Source organism: Vombatus ursinus, unplaced genomic scaffold, assembly GCF_900497805.2.
Source record: "Vombatus ursinus unplaced genomic scaffold, bare-nosed wombat genome assembly UNPS02011334.1, whole genome shotgun sequence".
Taxonomy (NCBI): domain Eukaryota; kingdom Metazoa; phylum Chordata; class Mammalia; order Diprotodontia; family Vombatidae; genus Vombatus; species Vombatus ursinus.
The window spans coordinates 7,140,211-7,161,300 of NW_020951112.1; the positions used below are offsets into that span (position 1 = coordinate 7,140,211).

At 40.5% G+C, this 21,090-nt stretch overlaps 1 protein-coding gene across 1 annotated transcript in view; it reads right to left on the bottom strand.

The window, feature by feature from the left end:
- Nucleotides 1–21,090, bottom strand: part of CFAP54 (cilia and flagella associated protein 54) — a 289,571-nt gene that overhangs the window by 37,408 nt on the left and 231,073 nt on the right. The window contains exons 60-65 of the mRNA XM_027855802.1: nucleotides 19,952–20,021; nucleotides 16,504–16,602; nucleotides 15,799–15,940; nucleotides 12,538–12,741; nucleotides 10,381–10,592; nucleotides 1,242–1,406 (exon numbers count right to left, since the gene is read on the bottom strand). Of these exons, the coding sequence (XP_027711603.1) occupies nucleotides 1,242–1,406; nucleotides 10,381–10,592; nucleotides 12,538–12,741; nucleotides 15,799–15,940; nucleotides 16,504–16,602; nucleotides 19,952–20,021 (892 nt within the window). The remainder of the gene's footprint in view (nucleotides 1–1,241; nucleotides 1,407–10,380; nucleotides 10,593–12,537; nucleotides 12,742–15,798; nucleotides 15,941–16,503; nucleotides 16,603–19,951; nucleotides 20,022–21,090) is intronic.

Genomic DNA, 21,090 nt, shown 5'->3' on the forward strand with positions numbered 1-21,090 from the left:
AAGAAAGAAAGAAAGAAAGAAAGAAAGAAAGAAAGAAAGAAAGAAAGGAAGGAAGAAAAAAAGAAAGATCAACAATCCACAAATAAAAAAATGAAATTCTGAAAATCAGAAAAAAGATGAAGATTAAAAATAAAATGGCTACTGAGATAAAACTGAGAGCTATCTTTTTTGCAATGACTAATAAAATGCACAATCAGCTCCCAACTCTGGGCATTTTCACAGGCTGTCCCCCATGCCTGGAAGGCTCTCCCTCCTTATTTCTGCCTCTTGGCTTCCCTGGCTTCCTTCAAGCCCCATCTCCAGTCATCCAGATGATCCATATCTGACCACTGGACCCAGATGGCCCTAGAGGAGGAGGTAAGGCTGGTGACTTTGCACAGCCCTCCCTCACTTAAATCCAATTCACTTGTACATGTCATGGCATCACCCCCCTGACGTCATGGTCCTCTTCAAGAATGAAGGACAAACAAAAACAAAATCCTGCCTTCTATAGAAAGTCTTTCCCAATCACCATTAATGCTAGTGCCTTCCTTCAGTTCCAATTTATCCTGAATATCTTTTGTTAAACATAATTGTTTGCTTGTTGTCTCCCCCAGTAGACTATGAGCTCCTTGAGCAAGGACCCTGTTTTTTGCCTTTATTTATACTCTTAAAGCTTGGTACAGTGCCTAGCACATAGTAGGACCTCAATAAAGGCTTAACGGATGACTAATTTGATCTTCCCCATTTCCTGCCCCCTCCAAAGGACAACCAAATTATCAAAACAAAAAAAAATGAGAAGGAATTACAAAGAATGGAGAGGAAATAAAGAAAAGCATTAGAAACTATTGTGACTAAGTATGTGCCCAAAAAATGGAAAACCTAAGTGAAATGAATAAATGTTATCAATATGATGAATATGAAAATAGAAAATTTTCAGATTAATAAAATAGCAAAGAGAGAATGTGTACTGTCAAAACATAATTTCAAAAAAATATTGAGCAAATCATAAATGATGTCTTACAGGAAAAAAAATTAATCCCTCCAATCCATTGATTTAAAGATAGCTTTGTTTTAAATTTAAATTCAATTTCTAAAGTACAGGGTGGCCCAGAAATCTCCTGAGTCTCCCCGTATAATGTTGCAAATGATTTAATAGGCTGCATATATTATTAGAAAATTATAATTTTAAAAGCCATTGTCTTTAAGAGATAGTGTGTTTAAAACAACAATAACAACAACAAAACATTGTGTTAGCTTACCATAGGTTCTGTTTCCTTTGGAGACTTTTCTAGAGGGGGTAGGTACCACTGAAAGCAAAGATCTTTGCTTATAGTATATACAGCAAAATCTGTTAAGTCTGGAGGAGTTAGGGAGTTCTTAGAGGCTGCAAATTTTTCTACTAACACAGATATTTCCTGATCCATCTGTTGAAAGAAAGGGATCAATTAGAGATTCTTCTCCCTTTTTGTCACACTCCCGGCCATCCCTCCCACTCCAACATTTGAAAACAGTTAGACTTGTCATATTATGTTGATTTGTCTCCTATTTTGCAAGAATAACTTCACCTGAAACTTCCTTTCTGCACCACTTCCCCTATATCCCCAATCATCCCCTAAGTATTATATGTGAACAAGTCTAATATAGAAAAAGGAAGTTTCATTGAAATTACAATCTATATTTTTCATGAGTTTCCTCATTAGAACCCTCCATTGATATGCCATGAAAATGCAGCTGAGAATCAAAACTTAGAGGTTTCAACCTTCTCTGCCCAGCATAAAACTTGAGAAGTCAACAATCATTTGTTAAGAACCTACTATGTGTCAGGCACCATTGTAAACACCAGGAATACAAAGAAAGTCTCACACACACACACAGAGTCCCTACCCTCAAGGAGCTCAGAATCCAAAGGGGAGACACCATGCAAGTGACTACAGATAGACAAGATATCGGTAGGATAAATTGGAGATTATCTTAGAGAAAAGGTATTAGCATTATAGAGGTCTGAAAAGGCTTCTTGTGGAAGAGAATCCATTTATCATCCATTGTATTAGGAAACCCAAACTCAGAATCACTTTTTCTGTTTTCTGGAAATCAATATTATTAACCAATTCTCAATAACAGAGATAGAATTATAACTTTTAAACTGTTTGGGTTCCGAACACTGCAAGGCTGGGGCCAGGCATATCAAGCTTCCTCATTTATATTTTGCTGCTGATTTATTATGCTTGTATTTTTGACACACTATGAGTTAATCCTTATAAGCAGAGCTGTAACAAGGGAGAGATGATCAGGGTTTTGTCCTAGAGTGAGTTCTCTCCCCTCTTAGTTCAGAAACATCGGAGAATTCTAGGGTATGTTTCTTTCCTCCTGGAAGGCTGCACCTCTGCTAAGCCTATCCCATCACCACCATTTTGCCATATTTGCAAAAACTGCCAGTTAAATCTGCTTGTAATTTGTAGTATTCATTATGAAAGCAATAGTTGTCACGGGGAGCAGGGGAAGACTAGTTTCTCTACTCCTTTAGGTTATTTAAAATAAATATTCCACTTTCTAGCCGGGTGTGTACTTTTTCTGGTTTGGTTAATGCCTGTGAACGCTTCAAACACTCAAAAAGTTAAATGAACAATTTTCTGTTTCTTTGTTGCAGCATAGCTCCTTTTCCCACTGCAAATAAAAAGTACCCTTTCTACACAACACAGGGAGCTATAAGAGCTTATTTTTTAAGGCAACTGAGCTTTCACATTTGTCGAAAGCCAAGACCTTCACTTCCACACAGCCAATGAAGTAACTAGATCCTAGAACTTCCTAGGATCACAGATTTAGAACTTGAAGAGACCCCAGAGATCATCTCTTTTATCTCCCCCTATTGGAGAGATGAAAAAATGGAGGCCCAAAGAGGTTAGGAGCACGTCGCCGATGGGCAGCAGAACTGGAATTTGTATCCAGGTCCTGTGATTCCGACTTTAGCAGGCTACCTCTCTCAGTGTTCAGGATGACCATGGTGCTAGAATTGGCCACCAAAATACCGAATCAACTGCTTCCCAGCATGGTGTTAATATTCATATGGAAACTACCAAAAGCTCTATTGTCATAGTCCTTGTTAGGGAGAGGTCGTCAGTGTTAGAAAACAAAAATAAAATAAAAACAAAATAAAGCAAAAATAAAACGATAGGATAATAGTTTTAGTGGGATCTTGGGATCCTAAAGATGACCTGAGGGGTCACTGAGTCCAGTCCTAATGAAAGTACCTTTTATTGTTCTTCCCTGCTCTCAATTGTGGGAGAGCCAAGCATTCATCAGAAATATCTTGGGGCATCAATTTTCAGGTAATAATAATAACAACCATAATAATCATTAACACTTTAAGATTCTGCAATTAGTCCTCTGAGCCTTATCTGACATTTATATAGCATTTCATGAATACAAGGCACTTTAGGGCCATTGGATATAGCCTTGGAACTGGAAGGGACCTCAATTGGTCATCTGATCCAATCTATTCATTTCATAGATGAGGAGACTGTGGCCCAGGGCTGGTGTTCAAACCCAGTTTTTATGCCTCCAAATTTAGGACTCCTGGGAAAAAAAAATCTCCAGAAGAAATGTGTGCAGAAAAATCTCCCTTTGGTTTGGCCTCTTATAGAAAGCAATCAGACCTCCATGGCCTTGAGCTACCAGCACTTTGAAATATTTTCCCCATAGTGGGGATTTAGAAGTAGACTGATAAACTTGGGATAGAGAAGAAGCAATGATCACTTAGCTCCCTGGAAACTTTAGAAATTTTCTCAGGCTGGGAAAAAAGGTAGGTCCTTGTGTCCTACAATATCAACAGCACCTAGATTGACACCCCACCCAAGAAGGCCCCAACCATCAAAAACAAAACAAAAGAAAAAACCCAATCAATCAAAACTCTGGAATAGAAAGAAAGGAATCACTTAGCAAATGCCTCCCTTTATGGAGAATTAATCAGACCTTGAGGACGATGTCTGGAGAGGGGATTGGGAGAGGGGCAGGGAGGGAGAGGCCCAACTGGTCCTTTTCCATATGGATAGCACCACAGCTCCAGAAAAATGCCCTTCATGGCTCATCCACCAATGGACAGACTGGCAAGTTTTTCCTAATGTATGAGTCGCTTGGTGCCAGTAGCATCCATGACTCTGTAGATTTTGTACCCCATACGCAAGAGATAGCATTCTGCTCTTAGGGGTTATGGCGTGTTGCTCTTGTTAACTTCGTGGCTGATTTGTGATCACTGGCTGGGGTGAATCCAGGGACATTCAGCCTATCAAAGAATTACAGCTTCCTTTAGGGAACATGAGCCTGGAATCAGTATTGGTGGAGAAACACAAATGTGTGGGGTCAAATTGGCGTTGCCATAAATAATTCACTGGGTTCTCTGAGACCTACAAGGGCACCACACAGTGTTAAATATCAGCCCGGAGAAACAGGGTGATCAGAGGGCCTACAATAACGTCCAACAATACTCTCCATTCTTTCATAAAGACCTTCCTCAACGACATTCAGAGGGCTTTGTGAAATTACTCCTTGTTGGGGGTGGGAGGAGGAAAGGAGGGTATTTGTAAGTAGCATTTTTCAAATCTACCCAAACTGATGCATCTCAGGGTTAAGTGTCCAGCCTGAGAAGGGGCTTCAGGTGGGCACTCCTGGTGTGGTTCTGTTATCCCTCACATTATCCCGCTGCCTATTCAGGAAAAAGATACAGACAGCACTGTGGGTGTGAGGCCTCAAATAAAAAATGGAAATACAGACGCTGACCTTTCAAGTTGTCGGCCTGTGAGATGAAAAATGCTTTGACGGAGAGCTACCGTATTGAATGTGGAAATGTGTCAAAAATAGATCTTAAGGAACTGTCAGAAAAAGAGACTGTAACATTCAAGACCTTTGCCTAACTAAGCAGCAGAAAGATGAAAGTGGGACCCAGGAGTGACAGGAAGAAGATTAAACTCTTAAATGGCCCCTAAACAATTTTGCAAATCAAGGCAATATGGTGCCAGCCAACTCACTCCTGAGCCGGCCGTTAAAAGGATCCCATATCAGTTACGATCCGGGAAAATAGCCCATTTCTCTACAGTTGGCCCACACTGAATCCACTAACTGTTGAGATATTCATCAAATGTCCAGATACGTTTAAAAGACAACAACAGTCAAACCGCGAGCCCACACACGAAAGGGCTGCTAGCCTGGAAGTGGAACAATGAATTGTAATTTCAAAAGCAATTCAGGCCCATCGTTTTCCATTAAATTGAAAATAACAAGATTCAACTTGGAATCAGGAAGATCTCTCTGAGTTCAGATCCTACTACAAATACCTACTTCTCGTGTTAACACTGGCAAAGTCACTCCACCTCCGGGTGTCTTACTTTTCTCATCTGTAAAATGGGGGTAATAATGGCTTCCTTCAAGTTCCAGCTAAAATCCTACCTTCTCCAAGCAGCCTTTCCCAATCTCCCTTACTCCCCCTGTTGATTATCGCCAATTGATCCTACGTATAGCTTGTCTGTGTGTTGTTTGAATGTTGTCTCCTCCGTTAGACTGTCAGCTCCTCAAGGGCTGCAACTGTCTTACGCTTTTCTTTGTAAGCCTAGTTCTTTTTTTTTTTAACTAATTAATTTTTGGAGGCAATTGAGGTTAAGTGACTTGCCCAGGGTCACACAGCTAGTAAGTGTCTGAGGCCAGATTTGAACTCAGGTCCTCCTCATTCCAGGCCTACCACTAAATCCACTGCAGTGCCACCTACCTGCCCGATAGCCCTAGCTCTTACCACAGTGCTTGGCACATAATAGGCAAAAGTTTATGGACTGATTATAGAGAGCAAAGAAGTTAACTTAGTACAGTGCTTTGTAAACCTATATAAATGCAAGCTATTGTTACTAATGAGTTTAAGGTAGTGCGAATTAATGGGCTCTGTTGCAGTTACTTTTAATAGGCTTTTTTTAGTCTTTGAAAGTCAAGCAGCTCCAGTCCCAATCAACACAGTAGAGAGAGTGTGTGGTTTGCATTTATTAGCCTTTATCTAACTTTAACCCCAATTCTCTCCAATCTCCAATGCAACCTCGGCAAGGGCCTCCCCCTCCCCACCTCCCCCCAGGGAACCGTCACTAGACGGTTGTGAAATCTAGGCAAGAATACTTCAGCAGCCTACCGGATTTTAATTACATTCTCTTTTGGAACGGTTAATATCATTTGTTTGGCACCTTTGTTTCTCCATCATAAAGCTTCAATAGACTCAAAAATATGCAGACATACAGAGAAGATGGGAGCTGGTGAACACAAAACAATGTTCTTTTTGGAAAAAGTCATTACCGCTTTGTGCTGGGGGTGGGGTGGGGGTGGGGGGGAGCAGGTTTAAGTATCCAATTACAGAAAGGGTTTGATTGAAATAGCTTCCTGAGTGATCAAAGTCTCAAAAAAAAGTTATTACAAAAATCAACGAAGCTTAGAGTTGATGAAAAAAAATCCAAAAAGCTTTCCGCTTGTTAGCTGTCTACACCAGTGAAACTAACACATGATTACACTGCTTGCACCTGTCACGCATATGACAGTGATCTCCCAAGCTGATTATCCTAGGAGAGTGTTATACTAATTATATCAAAAGAGGAGCAAACAGAGTGAAACAACTCTTTGATACATGGCTGCTGTTACAATTGTCACAGATATTTACAATTTATTCAAGGTTGCACATGTGGTGCCTCATCCTCAGGAACTGGGTAATGATAGGTTGTCCTCCATTCCGAAATATTCAAGCGCAGCAGCTTTCAGAGCAGGATTTGAAAGGTTCGGAGAAATTCCCAACTTTGAGACATATGCTCAGAAGAATGGATCTTTCAGATGAATTCTTAACCTTCCTTAAATTCTCCCATAGTGAGGATTCCATCTCCCCTTCACAGGGCATCAAGGCGGTACAGAGGATGGAAGGTTGAATTGGGAGTCAGGATGGCTGGAGCTCCTGTCTCAGACCCTCACTAGCTGTGTCAAGTCACTTGACCTTTCATGGTTTCAACATCCCCATCTGCGAAATGGGGATAATAATAGCACTGTTACGGGAATGCCAGGACTGGAGTTAGGAAGACATATCTCCCTGAGTTCATATCTGACCTCAGACACTTATAGGGTGTGACCCTATTTGCCTTTCAGAGACAGATTTTGGTCAGGTAAGGTTAATTTAATTTAATTTAATTAATTTAACTTAATTTTTATTTAATTAATTTAATTTAAGGTTAATTTAAGGTTAAGGTTAACAGAAGACAGGCTTTCAGTCAACCAGAAGCTGCAGAAAGAATGGCCCTAAGCCCCAAATAATATAAATTAACAAAAAGAAATTTAAAATCTAAAATTCCCATTACAGTACCACCCTCACTGCTTGGTGTGAGGATCAAATAAGTTAATGTGTAAGGCAGTTTACAAATCTTAACTGGATATATAAATGCTAGCAATTTTTAGTATCTCTTTTCCCTTGTACAGGGCATCCCCAAGCTTGGGATGTATTCCCTCCTCAGTTTCCTCTCATAAAACACCTAGTTTCCTTCGAAGTTCAGCTCAAGGGCTACTTCCTACAAGAGGCCAACCCTGATTCCCCTCAGGTGCTAGTACCCTACTCCCCCAAAACAGATTTTATCTATTTTCTATTATTCATGCATATATTGTTTTCCCTCTGTAGAATGTAAGCTCAGTGAGGGCAGGGATTGATTTCAATCAACCAATCACTACGTCAAAGCAAAGCAGGTACACAGAAAGGCAAAAACAGTCCCTGTCTTCAAAAACCTCACATTCTAACTGGAGGAGAAAATAATAATGGATGAACAAATATATACAAGATAAATTGGACAGAATCTCGGAGGGAAGGAACTAGCATTAAAGGAGACAAAGAAAAGCTTCTTACAGAAGTTGGAATTTGGGGGTTTTTCAGTTTTGTTTTGTCTTTGTACCCCCAAGGCCCAAAACTGCATCTGGCACATGCAAATTGCTTAATATTTGTTGAATGAATGAATGATTTAAAAAATCCCTCAACTTCATATTGACAATCTACTCCATTTACTAAAGAATAGTTTTTAAATGGATGGCAGAGTTAGCAACATTTAAAAACCATGCTTTTCCTGGGATGGATGGAAGGAAGGAAGGAAGGAAGGAAGGAAGGAAGGAAGGAAAGAGGAATGAAGGAAAGAAGGAAGGAAGGAAGGAAAGAGGAATGAAGGAAAGAAGGAAGGAAGGAAAGAGGAATGAAGGAAAGAAGGAAGGAAAGAGGAAGAAAGGAGAAGGAAAGAGGAAGGAAGGAAAGAAGGAAGCAAGGAAAGAGGAAGGAAGGAAGGAAAGAAGGAAGGAAGGAAAAGTCTTTATTAAATAGCACCTACTATGTGCTAGGTACTATGCTAAGTGCTTTACAAATATTATCTGATTTGATCTTCACAACAGCCCCTGGGAGGTATGTACTATTATTATGCTCATTTTAAGAGTTGAAGACACAGAGGCAGAGGTTAAGTGACTTGCCCAGGGTCACACAGCTAGTAAGTGTCTGAGGCTGGATTTGAACTCAGTTCTTCCTGACTTTAGGCTCGGCACAGCACTGTATTATATAGCTGTTTGAGGGGGAAAAAAGCATTCTAGCTGTCATAAGTAGATCTATATAAAATGAACAAATATGTATGGAATTGTGCAGAGCACTGTAGTAGGTACTGGGGGAGCTACAAAATTTAGATAAAGTCCTGTCCCTGCCTTAATGGAACTTACAGTCTGTCTAATAGGCATTAGGTCCAAAATCTAAAAAAAACTCCTTGGAGCAAACGAGAGATTTTCCAACTTTCAGAAAAATATATGCTGAACATAATATTGATAGAACAGGATTTTATATTTTATGAGAACGTGTCATGCACTTCATAACTGGCAGGAGGCAGGTGCATAGGAGAAATGTTTATAAACATATGACGTGGCTACACCTTCAAGCACTGCTCCTCTGCTCCCTATTCAGAGACCTTACTAGATGTCCTTTAAAACAACTTCTTTCTACAAAGTTTTCAGTGACTTTATTTTGTCTAATTGTTCCCTTTAACCTTTCTGTGGGAAAAGCTCCAAAGACACAACATTCTTCCTTCCTTCACTTTTTGGGCAGTGGGAAAGGGTAGGGGAGTGGTGCAGAATGTCTGGTTTGTAGTTTTGTTGGTTTGGGAGACATGCAGTATTAACTTGGAGTTCATGGAATTCAGAAATCACAAGAGCTGGAAGAGACCTTGGAGGTCATTTAATCCAACTCCCTTTTTATACAGATAAAGAAACTGAGGCCCACAGAGTTTCAGAAGTGGGAAACCTATGGCCTCGAGTTGGGAGACGGAGGATCTTGTGTGAGGAGCCCCAAGGAGGCCGGTGTCGCGGGATCGTAGAGTACCTGAAGGATGTGGAGTGAGACAACTGGGGTCAGGTTGTGACAGGGCACAGGGAAGGCAGGGAAGGCAGGGAAGGCAGCTTGGTCCAAGGGGACGTGACTTACCTAGAGCCTTCCTTCCACTACCTGCCCAGGTCCCCGTGGTCTAACAAATACAATCCCACGCTCTTTACGCCCACCAAAAGGAGATAGAAAAGAAGATCTATCATCCAGAAGCCCTGGCTTCAACCCTTACTCCCCACATGACCTTGGGCATCTCAACCACCTCACTGGGCCTGAACTTCCTCATCTCGTAAAGTGGGGTGCTCAGGCCAGACGGCCTGGGAGGTTCCTTCAAGCTGTAAATCTATCACCCTATGACCATATGGTTTTACTGATCACCCTCAACAACTCCCTTCAACACACAGCTCAAGGACACTTCTGGAGTCAAAGGTCCTGGATTAAAACCCCACCTCTGATACAACCGGTGTGACCTTGGGCAAACCACTTAGGGCTACGGGGCCTCGGTTTCCTCATCTGTAAAGGGATAGGGTTTGGATCATTTGGCCTCTGAGGCTCTTTCTAGCTCCGGAGTTATGAGTCTACGGTCTTGTTTGTTCAGGTAGAAGGAGGAGGCATAATCATCACAGATTCAGAAACTCAGGCACAGGACCAGGGTCACGGTGTCGAGCCAGTTTTCCTAACTCTCAGTCTAGTGACCTAGGACACAATAGAGTCAGTCAGTCAATAAACACTTAACTAACACCTCCTATGTGCCGGGCACTGTGCTGAGTACTAGGGATGCAAAGAAAGGCAAAAGATGGCCCCTGCTTTCAAGGAGCTTGCAGTCTAATGGCGGAGACAACACATAGCAAGAAGCTAGAAAAGGGAGGTGGAGGAGGGTACTCGAGACTTCCAGGGTGGACCTTGATACTTCTCAGAAATGAATAATAAGGTCTCCTGGCACCTGCCAGAGTTCTCCCGGTTCTAATGAGGAACATAAAGATTGTTTTTTAAACAATTAGTACCTTAAGTGGTTCCCTACGTGGGAATTTTTCGTTGAATGATTTTTCTACCCCAAGAGGAAGGTCTTTTGGAAATGGCTCAATACAGGCTGGCGTAAAAACACGTAAGAATTTTTTGAGGAAACCGTGCAATTCTTTGTGACGTAAAATCAGATCTTCATTGAAAACAGAAGTGTGGAATACTTCATCTGCTAAGAAAACTGGCTTTGGAGAAGCTTAAAAAAGAAAAAAAAAAGACTTTAAATAGGTGATGCATTTGCTAATGGAATGGTCACATAAAGGAGGGCATCTGGATGGCTAAACTTAACCCAGCAGGAAAATTTCCTTCCCAACCCCACTCCTATTCTACCTGCTTCAGGGTAGATCGACCAGCCCCGGCACTAACAGGGCCTACGCCAGATCCAACAGAATTGTCTCCTGCCAAGCGGGAACAGTAGAAAAGTCGGGAGATAGATCACTGAACTGCTTTCAGCCCTCTTCACCCATGGGTGTTTTATCAACTTGGTATTCCCTTGTACGTCGAATAGCTAGAGACTCCTTGTCTGAGACTTCATACTGTCCTGATACATGAGCCCTTCATTTGGTAGCGTCTTGCTGGTTCCTAGATATATCGCTTGCCGCTGGCCTCCTAGAGGCATGGCTCTCACTCTTGGTGTCTGGCTTTGCCTCTCTGGCTTGCTTGTCTATCCCGTCGCTGGCTCTTGGTCTGGGGTGGCCGCCCCCAATCTGAGTTCCTAACCCTGATCATCAGCTAAACCTTAGCACTGATTTATGGGCAAGAGTGACACCGCATATTCTTACAAGATCTGGGAAACAGGCTAATGTAAATCGGTTAAGATAATGTCTAAGATGATCATTTCTAGATGCTACTTAAGGAATATTAATTTAAAAGAAATGGGTACCATTAGAGGGAAATATCACATCTAATAATATGTATTTCTGTTGTTTTACAAGGTTGAGTGGGCATGAAGTTTTAACACGGTGCTGGGTATAAATTAACTGAGAACATGACATCCTTACATTTGCACTGTTATCTAGAGGCAAATAGTGTAGCAGACAGAAGTCTGGCCTTGGGCAATCTGAGGTAAAGTCCTTCTTCTGTCTGACAAATACTAACTGTTCATACATGAATAGGTCACTTAACCACTCAGTGACCATCACAATCCTCTAAGACCACAAGTTACAGAAAAATTATTGGTCTTGAGAGAAATTATTATTTCTTTCTTATATTAATAACCAATTACTGAATTAGGACTAAAGTTTTTCCCCTCTTCCATATCCTCATTCAGAAATCAGCCCCTATAGGTTATTCAGGCAGCCTTTGAAGTACAGGGCTGATAATGAGATGAAATACTTAGATATGATCAAAAAGTAAAGAAATTCTAATTTAGGTGAATTGGTAGATTCAGGCCCATTGAGTTTTGTCTAGATTACCCTAGAAGGGGTGACATGGGTCTAGCTAAGTGTCTTTGACTAATACTAAGTGATCAGTCACATCCCCCAGACCCTCACCACAATAAGCCCACTCTCATTATAATATTCATTCTCTCATTACTTGTTGATTTCCACCCTTAGGAATACTCACTCTTCCAAGTGCATGTAAGCATTGAGTGGGTTCCATGAGGGGTCTTTGGTTTAGGAGAGACAGCCAAATGACCCTTTTATTAATTATCTGCTAGCATAATTAATAAAATGATTAATTACCCAGAGATTATGTCTCTTGAACTTTTTATATGTCACAGTATGAAATCTGGTGAAGAGAATTCCACAATGGGAGTCCCCCACCCAAATTAAACCTTAGATTTCTTTATTTCCTCAAAGGGACTTGCTAGTAGGCAGCTAGGTGTCCCAATGGAAAGAGTGTTGGGTTTGGAGTCCAGAAGACCCAAGTTCAAATCTTGCCTCAGTCACTCACTAGCTGTGTGACTCTGGGCATCTCACTGAATCTCACTTAGCCTCAGTTCCCTCATCTACAAAATAGGCATTATAATAACACCTAACTTCCAGGGTTGTAGTAAGGATCAGATGAGAAAAATGTGCTGTGAGGCTTCATTCACACTTGCTGTTATTATATTTCTTGTTGCCATGAGTGAGGGGTCAGCTAAGAATGGGAATCAGGAAGAATTCCGAGGAAACCACTGCCCTGTCCCCATAGCTTACCAAGCAGGGTGTTCATGTTGTTAACTCTTAACAGTTGAGTGTAGTAACAGACCAGATGGACCCAGGAGATATCTGGCTCATTCCGCTCTTCGCTTTCTTCATTATCAGTGGTTTCAAGATCTTGTTCCAAACTTGAATTGTCCGGAATGTTATCAGATTGGCTCGGAGAGGAAAAGGGGGACTTGAAGACAGCTTTATAGCTAGCTAACAAATAAATAAATAAATAAAAAGTCAATGTTCTAGTATGACTTTGTTTTTATTAAAAATAACTTCCAGAACTCATTTATTTCATCCCAAAAGATGCTTATATTCTTTGGTAATAGCTTCAATTATGGGGGTAGGGGAAACCTATTATCATTTTACTTACCACTATTTAAAGAAAATTATGATCATTTTACTAACTGGAAGTTCAAATGGTAAGGAACATCGACCTACATAAATGAACTGCACACCAGAAAGGCCTAAATCTAAAGGAACTGAAAGGTGGCCCGCTATGGCTGGGTTGCTGTGGCTTTCAGGGCTGGGTAGATAAGATGCAACTTAGGAAACCCGCCGAAACTTTCTGGCCTATTTAAAGAAGTCAGGGCGTTATTGTCAGGGTTGCAAGGACTCTTTACTCCCCAAAAAATTTATAATATGGTGGAAAAGCTTTGTGCCAATTCAACAGTGCATGAGTGGAAGGAGGCTCATTACCAGGCTGGCTGCAGGGGGCAAATGGTTTAGCTATGATTATTTACCAGGATTGAAGTTTTTCAGAGTTGTTCTTTCTACGATTGTTTTTGGCATTGAAAATTGTTCTTTGTTTTGTATATTGAAATGTCTGTGTTTGTTGATGAATATTTTTTTTCCAAAAAGACCGTTTACTCCGACACAGAAAGGTTGAGATCTGAATTGGCAGAAGGGAGACCCCACAAGATCACAGGTCCCTAAAGTATTAAAAATCTATCTCTGCATGGACTCATCAATTCAGGATACCTATCCTCCTGGCTTATGTGAATAAGCATGTGGGCTTTCAAACATCAAACAAGTAACAGGGCACCATGACTCCAGAAGGGTTGAAAATGACAAGTTAGTCCATTTGTGTTATACACGGATCAAGGCTTTGAGCTAAAAAAGAAATCAAAGCATGCTCTGCCCTCATGGGCCATTATGTAGTATGTATGTAAAGGATTTTGCAAAATTTAAGGCAATTATTACTACAATGGCTATTTCACCATAGTCTAGTTTACCTATATTCTCTCTTTAAAGCACAATGTCCTTTCATTTTTAAAAATACCCAGTGTTGGGGTAGCTAGGTGGCATAGTGGATAGAGCACTGGCCCTGAAGTCAGGAGGACCTGAGTTCAAATCCAGCCTCAGACCAAACACTTAACACTTCTTAGCTGTGTGACCCTGGGCAAGTCACTTAACCCCAATTGCCAAAAAATTAAAAAAAGTAAAAAAAAAATGCCCAGTGTTAACATTTTTAGGGCTCTAAAACAGAAACTCTTAACCCTGTGTTGTGTCACGGACCCCTTGGGAGGCCCGGTAAAGCTTATGGACTCTTTCTCAGATTGATGGTTTTAAACAAATAAAATAAAATACAACGAATAACAATTATACTGAAAAACAATGATCAAACTTTGTAAAAAATTGAAACAAGAGACTCCAGGTTAAGAACCATCACCTTAGTGAGTGTGGCAAACATGAATAATTGTGTTGATAAAGTAACGCTCTCAAGTAAATTCATCTTCTCAGGAGTAATGGGTTCATTACCTTCGGTTACACCCTGGACTCCTATGAAGAGCATTTCTTGAACTGAACTGGAAGGTGGTCCATTATGCCCGAATCGCTGTGTCTTCATGGCTGTGTTTATAAGCTCCAACTTAGGGAACCAGCTGAAACTTTTTGGCATATCTCATGCAGGGAGGAAGTTATCATTAGGCTTGACTGGATTCTTTACTCCCGCACAAATAATCCTTTTGCCATTGCTGATTTATACATGACTCGCTGGACCCCACCTTCCACCTCTCTCTACGTGGATTGCTCTGAATAAAAAGCCAGTCTCCTGACCTTTCTTTTCTGCTAATGTGTTTCCCTTAATTCATGTCCCCAGTAAATATGGTTATAGTCCTACTGTACTTTTTGATAGCCAGACATTTAGAATACAGGGCGTTATGACGGCCACTGACAAACTGGTTAACATCTAAAAGGCAAGGGATCTGGAAATACAATGTTAACTAAGATACAGTAGAAGGAATTGGGAATTTACAGCCTAGATTTAGGAAGGATGAGATAGTGGTCACTAAGTATTAGACAAGTGGTATGTGGAAAGATTAGAGCTATTCCATGTAGTTTTCAACAGCAGGAATCTAGGAAACAGAATCCTCTGATTCTTATGACCAAGCTCTGTGTTCTTCCTTTCCAAGTTCCCTCAGGCCAGAGGCTCTTAGATTTCAGGAGGTCTGTGAACTTGTATGGAGAAAATATTACAACCTTATTTTTCCCTAACCTCTAACTGAAATTTAACATTTCTTTCCATGATAAATATAGGCAACGAAGCATGGCAGGACCTGTGGTTTTGTCACCAAGAGAAATCACAGGTATTTTCGTGCTATGTTACATTTGTTGAAGATGTGTCAAAATATTGTTTAAACTGATCACTACTTAGAAATTACTGCAGTTACTGGCCTCTTTAATTTGCCTATACCTTAAATATATTTTCCCATTATTTAATGTGATAAGAAAAAAGCATATATAGTCATATCACAAATGTGTTTCTTTAATATTTTACTGTTTCAATATAATTGGTTTCTTTGTAGTCCTACATATTTTATCTTATGCATTTAAAAACATGAATCTGAGAAGGGGTTCAAAGATTTTACCAGACACTGTCAGAGGGGTTCATTCAGTACATAAAAAAAGAGTAAGGATCCCTCAATGAGAACCTGAAAAACGGATTCAGCCTGAGTTTAGAATAGAAATTCTTAACCTGGGGTCCATGAACTTGTTTTGTTAATGCTTTGATAAAGATATTTCACTATAATAGGTTTACTTTGTAATCCTGTATATTTTATTTTATGCATTTAAAAATTATTCTGAGAAATGGTTCAGAGGCTTCACTAGATTGCTAAAGAGGGGTTTATGACTCCCCCCAAAAGGTTAAGAACCCCAGCTCTAGGCCATTACAGATCTTAATTTTTTTAAAGTATAATCAAATCCCTGATACGTGATCACATATCCCAGCCTTATATAGAAAACTGATTTGACAAATGAGCATACCAGTCAAATAATCTATATATGTAGATGTGAGGTCCACAACAGCAAATTCCGGGATATTCTGCAAGACGACCATTTTAATTTTCTCCATCAAAATATTCTTTCGTCCAAGTAGCTTCTGAGCTGCTTTTGCTGCTTTACTGGCCTAAAATTAACAAATCACTTAGAATCCATTCTATATTTATGCACAGCACATTTTTATAAACATAGGCAGGCAAACCATCTGTGAAAAGGGGAATCACAAAACACAACCCTATGTATGCATCGTGTTCTAAGGGGGAAAAAATAAGAACAAACTAGCAAGCCTGCTTTGACCCCCTTGACACGAAATTCAAGTCATAGTCAAATAAGTCATTGTTGTTGACAATTTAATTAATGCACAAATCATTTCAAATAGACAACTTCCTCTGTATGTGATTGATATTTGCCCTCCTATCAAACATCCACACACAAATATCTCCTGAAACTTTCATTAAATAAAGGTTGGAGCAAACAGAGTTAGGCCTGGTGAGTTCTGATTAAAGGCACTGCTCAGATGGGGTCACTTTCAACTATTCTGAAGAACCTCACACCAGCAGAAATCCCAGGGAGTCTGACTTCCACTTTCTCCTGTGTAACTATCTAGCTGCACTGTGTTTCCTTGGCAGCTGGTAGGAGCTGACTACAGATCTGAGGGTACAAAGGAAGATTAAAGCCTATGCCACCCACCTGTGCAGCACCTCGGATTGCCATCCAGGACAGTGTCAGGTACAGACTACCTTTCTCTTCTGTGGCCTCCTTTGATGGACTTTGGGTTTGGGAAGAAGCCTAAAAAAAAATGGCCAAAATGTCTCTGATGAAGATGGCAAGTTGATCATTAAAAAGTCCTAGGCTTCTTATCTCTTAAGGATGGTCCCCTCTAGTCAAGGCAGCTACAGATTTGCAGATTCTGGGCTGGGAGTATGTTAAGTGGGAAAATCTGAGAAAAGAGCACTGTCCTCAGGCCCAGTGGCAGGTGGTCCTTTGTATGAGTTTTCATTTGGGAAAATGTTTAAAGGAGCAACTATATCACAGAGTCCCCTGGAATGGCTTTAAAAAGAAGAGTGGGGGAGCATTTTCACTGACTTTTCAGATGGAGATTTCTCTCTTCCGGAAGGTAGGAAATTTCAAAGGATAGACATTAAAAAGAACAACAATATATTCTGCAACATGCCTAGAACATTCTAGGAGAATGCCGGCTTCTGGAGGGCAGGGCTGTTTTCTAGCACAGCGTCCTTACTCCACAGTCTACCAGATGGCAGCATGGTGCTACAGTTGTGAGGATAGGACGGGCATTTCATAACTACTCGTACTGAACCTGGATCAATTCCAAAAGTTGTTGGGTTTGATTTTTTTTCACATTTAAAAGATGACTGAGAAAAATACTACACAGCAATTGCCCCCATCTCAAATATTCTACGTTGACTATTCAGCAGTGGGTCACCTCGGCCCCCTACTTCACCTCTTCACACTTGTTGTGGTGGTCCTTTCAATAGTATCTGATTCTTTATGACCCCACTTGGGGTTTTTCTTGGCAAAGATACTGTCATGGTTTGCCATTTCCTTCTCCAGCTCATTTTACAGATGAAGAAATTGAGGCAAATAAGGTTAAGTGGTTTACCCAGGGTCACACAACTAGTGAGCGTCTGAGGCTAGAATTGAACTCAGGTAGAAGAGTCTTCCTGACTCCAGGCCTGGCGCTCTATGCACTGTGGTGCCCCCTAGCTCCCTATTTTTGATCAGTTCATAGGCCGTTAGTATAAACGCTAAAAACAGGCAGGGGAAGTAGATAAAAATTCAAATTGGACAATTCAACTGATTAGTCATATGAAATAATGTATATACACATAAAATATTTTGCAAACCACAGGCTGCTCTATAAATATTAGTTATTATTATTAGCAATAATTGATATGAGAACCAAGTGTAAATGTATGACTAAAGTGAGAGTTATATATGTTTTTAAAATTAATTGAAGATTTAATTTAACCATTTCTATATGGTGGGAATGTGAGAACGGGACCTATGACTCCACAGTTAATGTAAGCTACCTTGAATGAATATAAACATCAAAAGAAGCTCTAACTATCCCATGGGGTAGTTGCACATGACCTGGAGTCATCCCAGGCACTGTGCCTTCTTTGTTCTGTTTATATATCTATATCTGTATCTATATCTATATCTATTTATACATCTATCTATCTCAATATCTATCTGTCTATATCAATATCTATCTCTCTATATTGATATCTATATCTGTCTATATATCTATCTCTACTGATATCTATCTGTCTATCTGTATGTCTGTCTATCTATCTGTATTGATATCTGTCTATCTATCTGTATTGATATCTATCTGTACCGATATCTGTCTGTCTATCTAACTATATCTAACCTGGCCTAAGGGTGGGCTATTCAGTCTTCCTGCCTGGCCCCCTGAGCACACTCCCCCAATTAACCTAATAAACCCTAATACATCTACATATATCTATATCTATATCTATATCTATATATTCTCACGCTGACATAGATTGCCCTTCTTTCTACCTTGGTATCTCTCTTGGAGAGTCTGTTACCCTACAATTGGCAAAATCAAGGCAGATCAGATCTATGTCCTTACAATTTCTGCTCCCAGCTAACGTTAAGAATTAGGAGTTGCGTGTGTTAAGATTTACGGAGAAGAGAAAACAGAATTTCCTAAGATCCATTTCTTCAAGTGGGATCTGTTCAAACTGAATCGACAGCCCTGTCTGGTGTCTCGGTGTCTGTCTGTTCTCACCAGAACCCAGCAAGGTCTCAGAGTGTACAAATAATGAATCCCCTGAAGTGATTGCCTGTAAATTATGGCAACTGGTGCCAGTCAGGGATTTATTATTTACACTCATTGGGTCCTAGCTGTACACGTACTAAAGGAAGGATGAGGAAAAGCCAAGGATCTCTCTCAACTCAGAGCTATGCAGAGTATTTGGAAAATGCGGTCATTTGTAGGTTGTCTGGGGGTGGGGGGTGGGGGTGGTAAGTCAAAGTTCAGGTTGAATACTCCAGACTCAGGGAAGGAGCTCACTAATACATACATTTTATAACAAGCTTTAAAATAACAAGTTGCAGGCCTCTTTCCAATATTAGCTGGGCATTCACCCACTCTCTTCTTCCTGTATCTATGAAAAGGAGCAATTTGATTTTTTTTTTATCCTGCTATAAATACAGGTGTACCTAAAAATAAAGGGGCTGCCTGAATTCAGCTCCTTTCAGCTCCTTACTTCTGTGTTAGGACTATACAATTCAATACAATTTTTTAAGCACCTACTTATTTGTAAGGGCATATATTCATACACACATGAAAATGTACATACATATACATATATGTAAGCTTCTATATAGCAATCTCGATGGCACCTACTTCATGGAGTTTTTCGTCTTCTTTTCTGTTTCTTTGTTTGGTTTGGTACCTCATATGAGGGGTATTCAATAAATACCTGAATTCAATAAATGCCTGACAATTTCAGAAGGTTGAATAAAGTCAACATGTAAAAAAAAAGCCCAGAAAGATGATGAAAAATGTGTAAGAACCACCAAGATTTGAATAAGATCTTTTATTTTCTAATTCAATAGCTAATGGCAGGTAGGCCTGAGTCTGGTTGTGTAACCCTGGACAAGTCACCTAACATTTGTCTGACTCAGTTTGCTCAGCTATGAAACAGAGATAAAAATAGCACCTGCTTCCCTCCTCAGGTTATGAGGATCAAATGAAATCATACTTATAAAGCACTTAGCACAGTGCCTGGCACATAGTAGGTGCTTAATAAACACCAGTTCCCTTCCCTTCCCTGATATAGTAGAGCAGTTTTAAGCAGATGGATGGATCTCTGCAAAAATCAGCAAAATTGAATAGGGTTTAGTATAGCTAGAGACCCAATCCTTCAGTGGTCTACAAGTGGTGAAAAAACAAGTCATCCCAAATATTCGCATCACCACGCATCCAAGTCACTCTGTGCTCCTGGGGCCATGTTTACAGAAGCTTAGAAAAGCAACTATTTCCACACGTCATGGGTGAAAATCATCTTCATTACTTTATGCCCACACTATATATAAATACAACAAACCCCAAAGCAGCTCATAAAGTAAAGAAATAGTTTACCTGACATTTCTTAAGATTCTCCATATGTAAATATAATAGGGCTATTTCCAGGTAGGATTTCCTTATCAACCTAAAAAAAAAAAAAGAAGAAGTTGTAGAATTTCGAAGAGTAGTTTAACTATTCATTATCATGCAATCCCTTCTGCTCCCTCCTCATCTCTGCCTCCTGACTGCCCTGACTTTCTTCAAATCCCAGCTAAAATCCCAACTTCTACAGAAAGCCTTTCCCGATCCTCCTAATTCCAGGACCTTCCCTCTGTTGATGACTTCCAATTTATTCTGTAAAAAGATCTTATTTGTACATTATTGTTGTCCAGTAGTTTCAGTTATGTCCAACTCTCTGTGACCCCATCTGAGGTCTTCTTGGCAAAGGTACTGGGGTGGTTTGCCATTTCCTTCACCAGCTCATTTTACAGGTGGGGAAACTGAGCCAAACTGGGTTAAGTGACTTTCCCAGGGAGACACAGCTGGTAAGTGTCTGAGGCTGGATTTGAACTCACTAAGATGAATCTTCCTGACTCCAGACCCAGTGCCCTGTGCGCTGTGGTGTCACCTAGCCCCCATTTGCACACAGTTGCTTGCATGTTTTCTCCCAGAAAGACTGTGAGCTCGTTGAGGGCAGGGCATGTTTTCTGGTATTTCTTTGACTCCCCAGCACTTAGCACAGCACCTGGTACATCAAGAGTGCTTTTGTAGCCAGTTGCTTCATGAAGAGAGGGAGCTGGTGCCCCCAGATCATCCGTACTGCACTTCCTCGCCCAGCCCTCTTCCCCTCTTTTTTCCCCAGGGGTCATGGCTGCTACCATTGGTTCCCGGACACCAAAAATGACAATGCTCTAGAAAAGTGCTATGACCTTCTCGTGCGGGGGGGTTTCAACCCTTTTTGTGTCATGGACCCTTTTGGTACCTTGGTGAAGCCTATGGACCCCTCGGAATTTTTTTTTAATTTATAATTGAATTAAATGCTAAATTTCAGCTAGAGATTAGTGAAAATCAAGATCTATTTTTTTTTGTGCTCCAAGTTCACAAATCCCTTAAAATCTAGAGGCTCTGACCCCAGATCAAGTTCTATTGCAACTAAATACGTGCTGGTAAACCTCGAGGCCAACGTCACTCAGTACCCTCTTACTCCCATACAT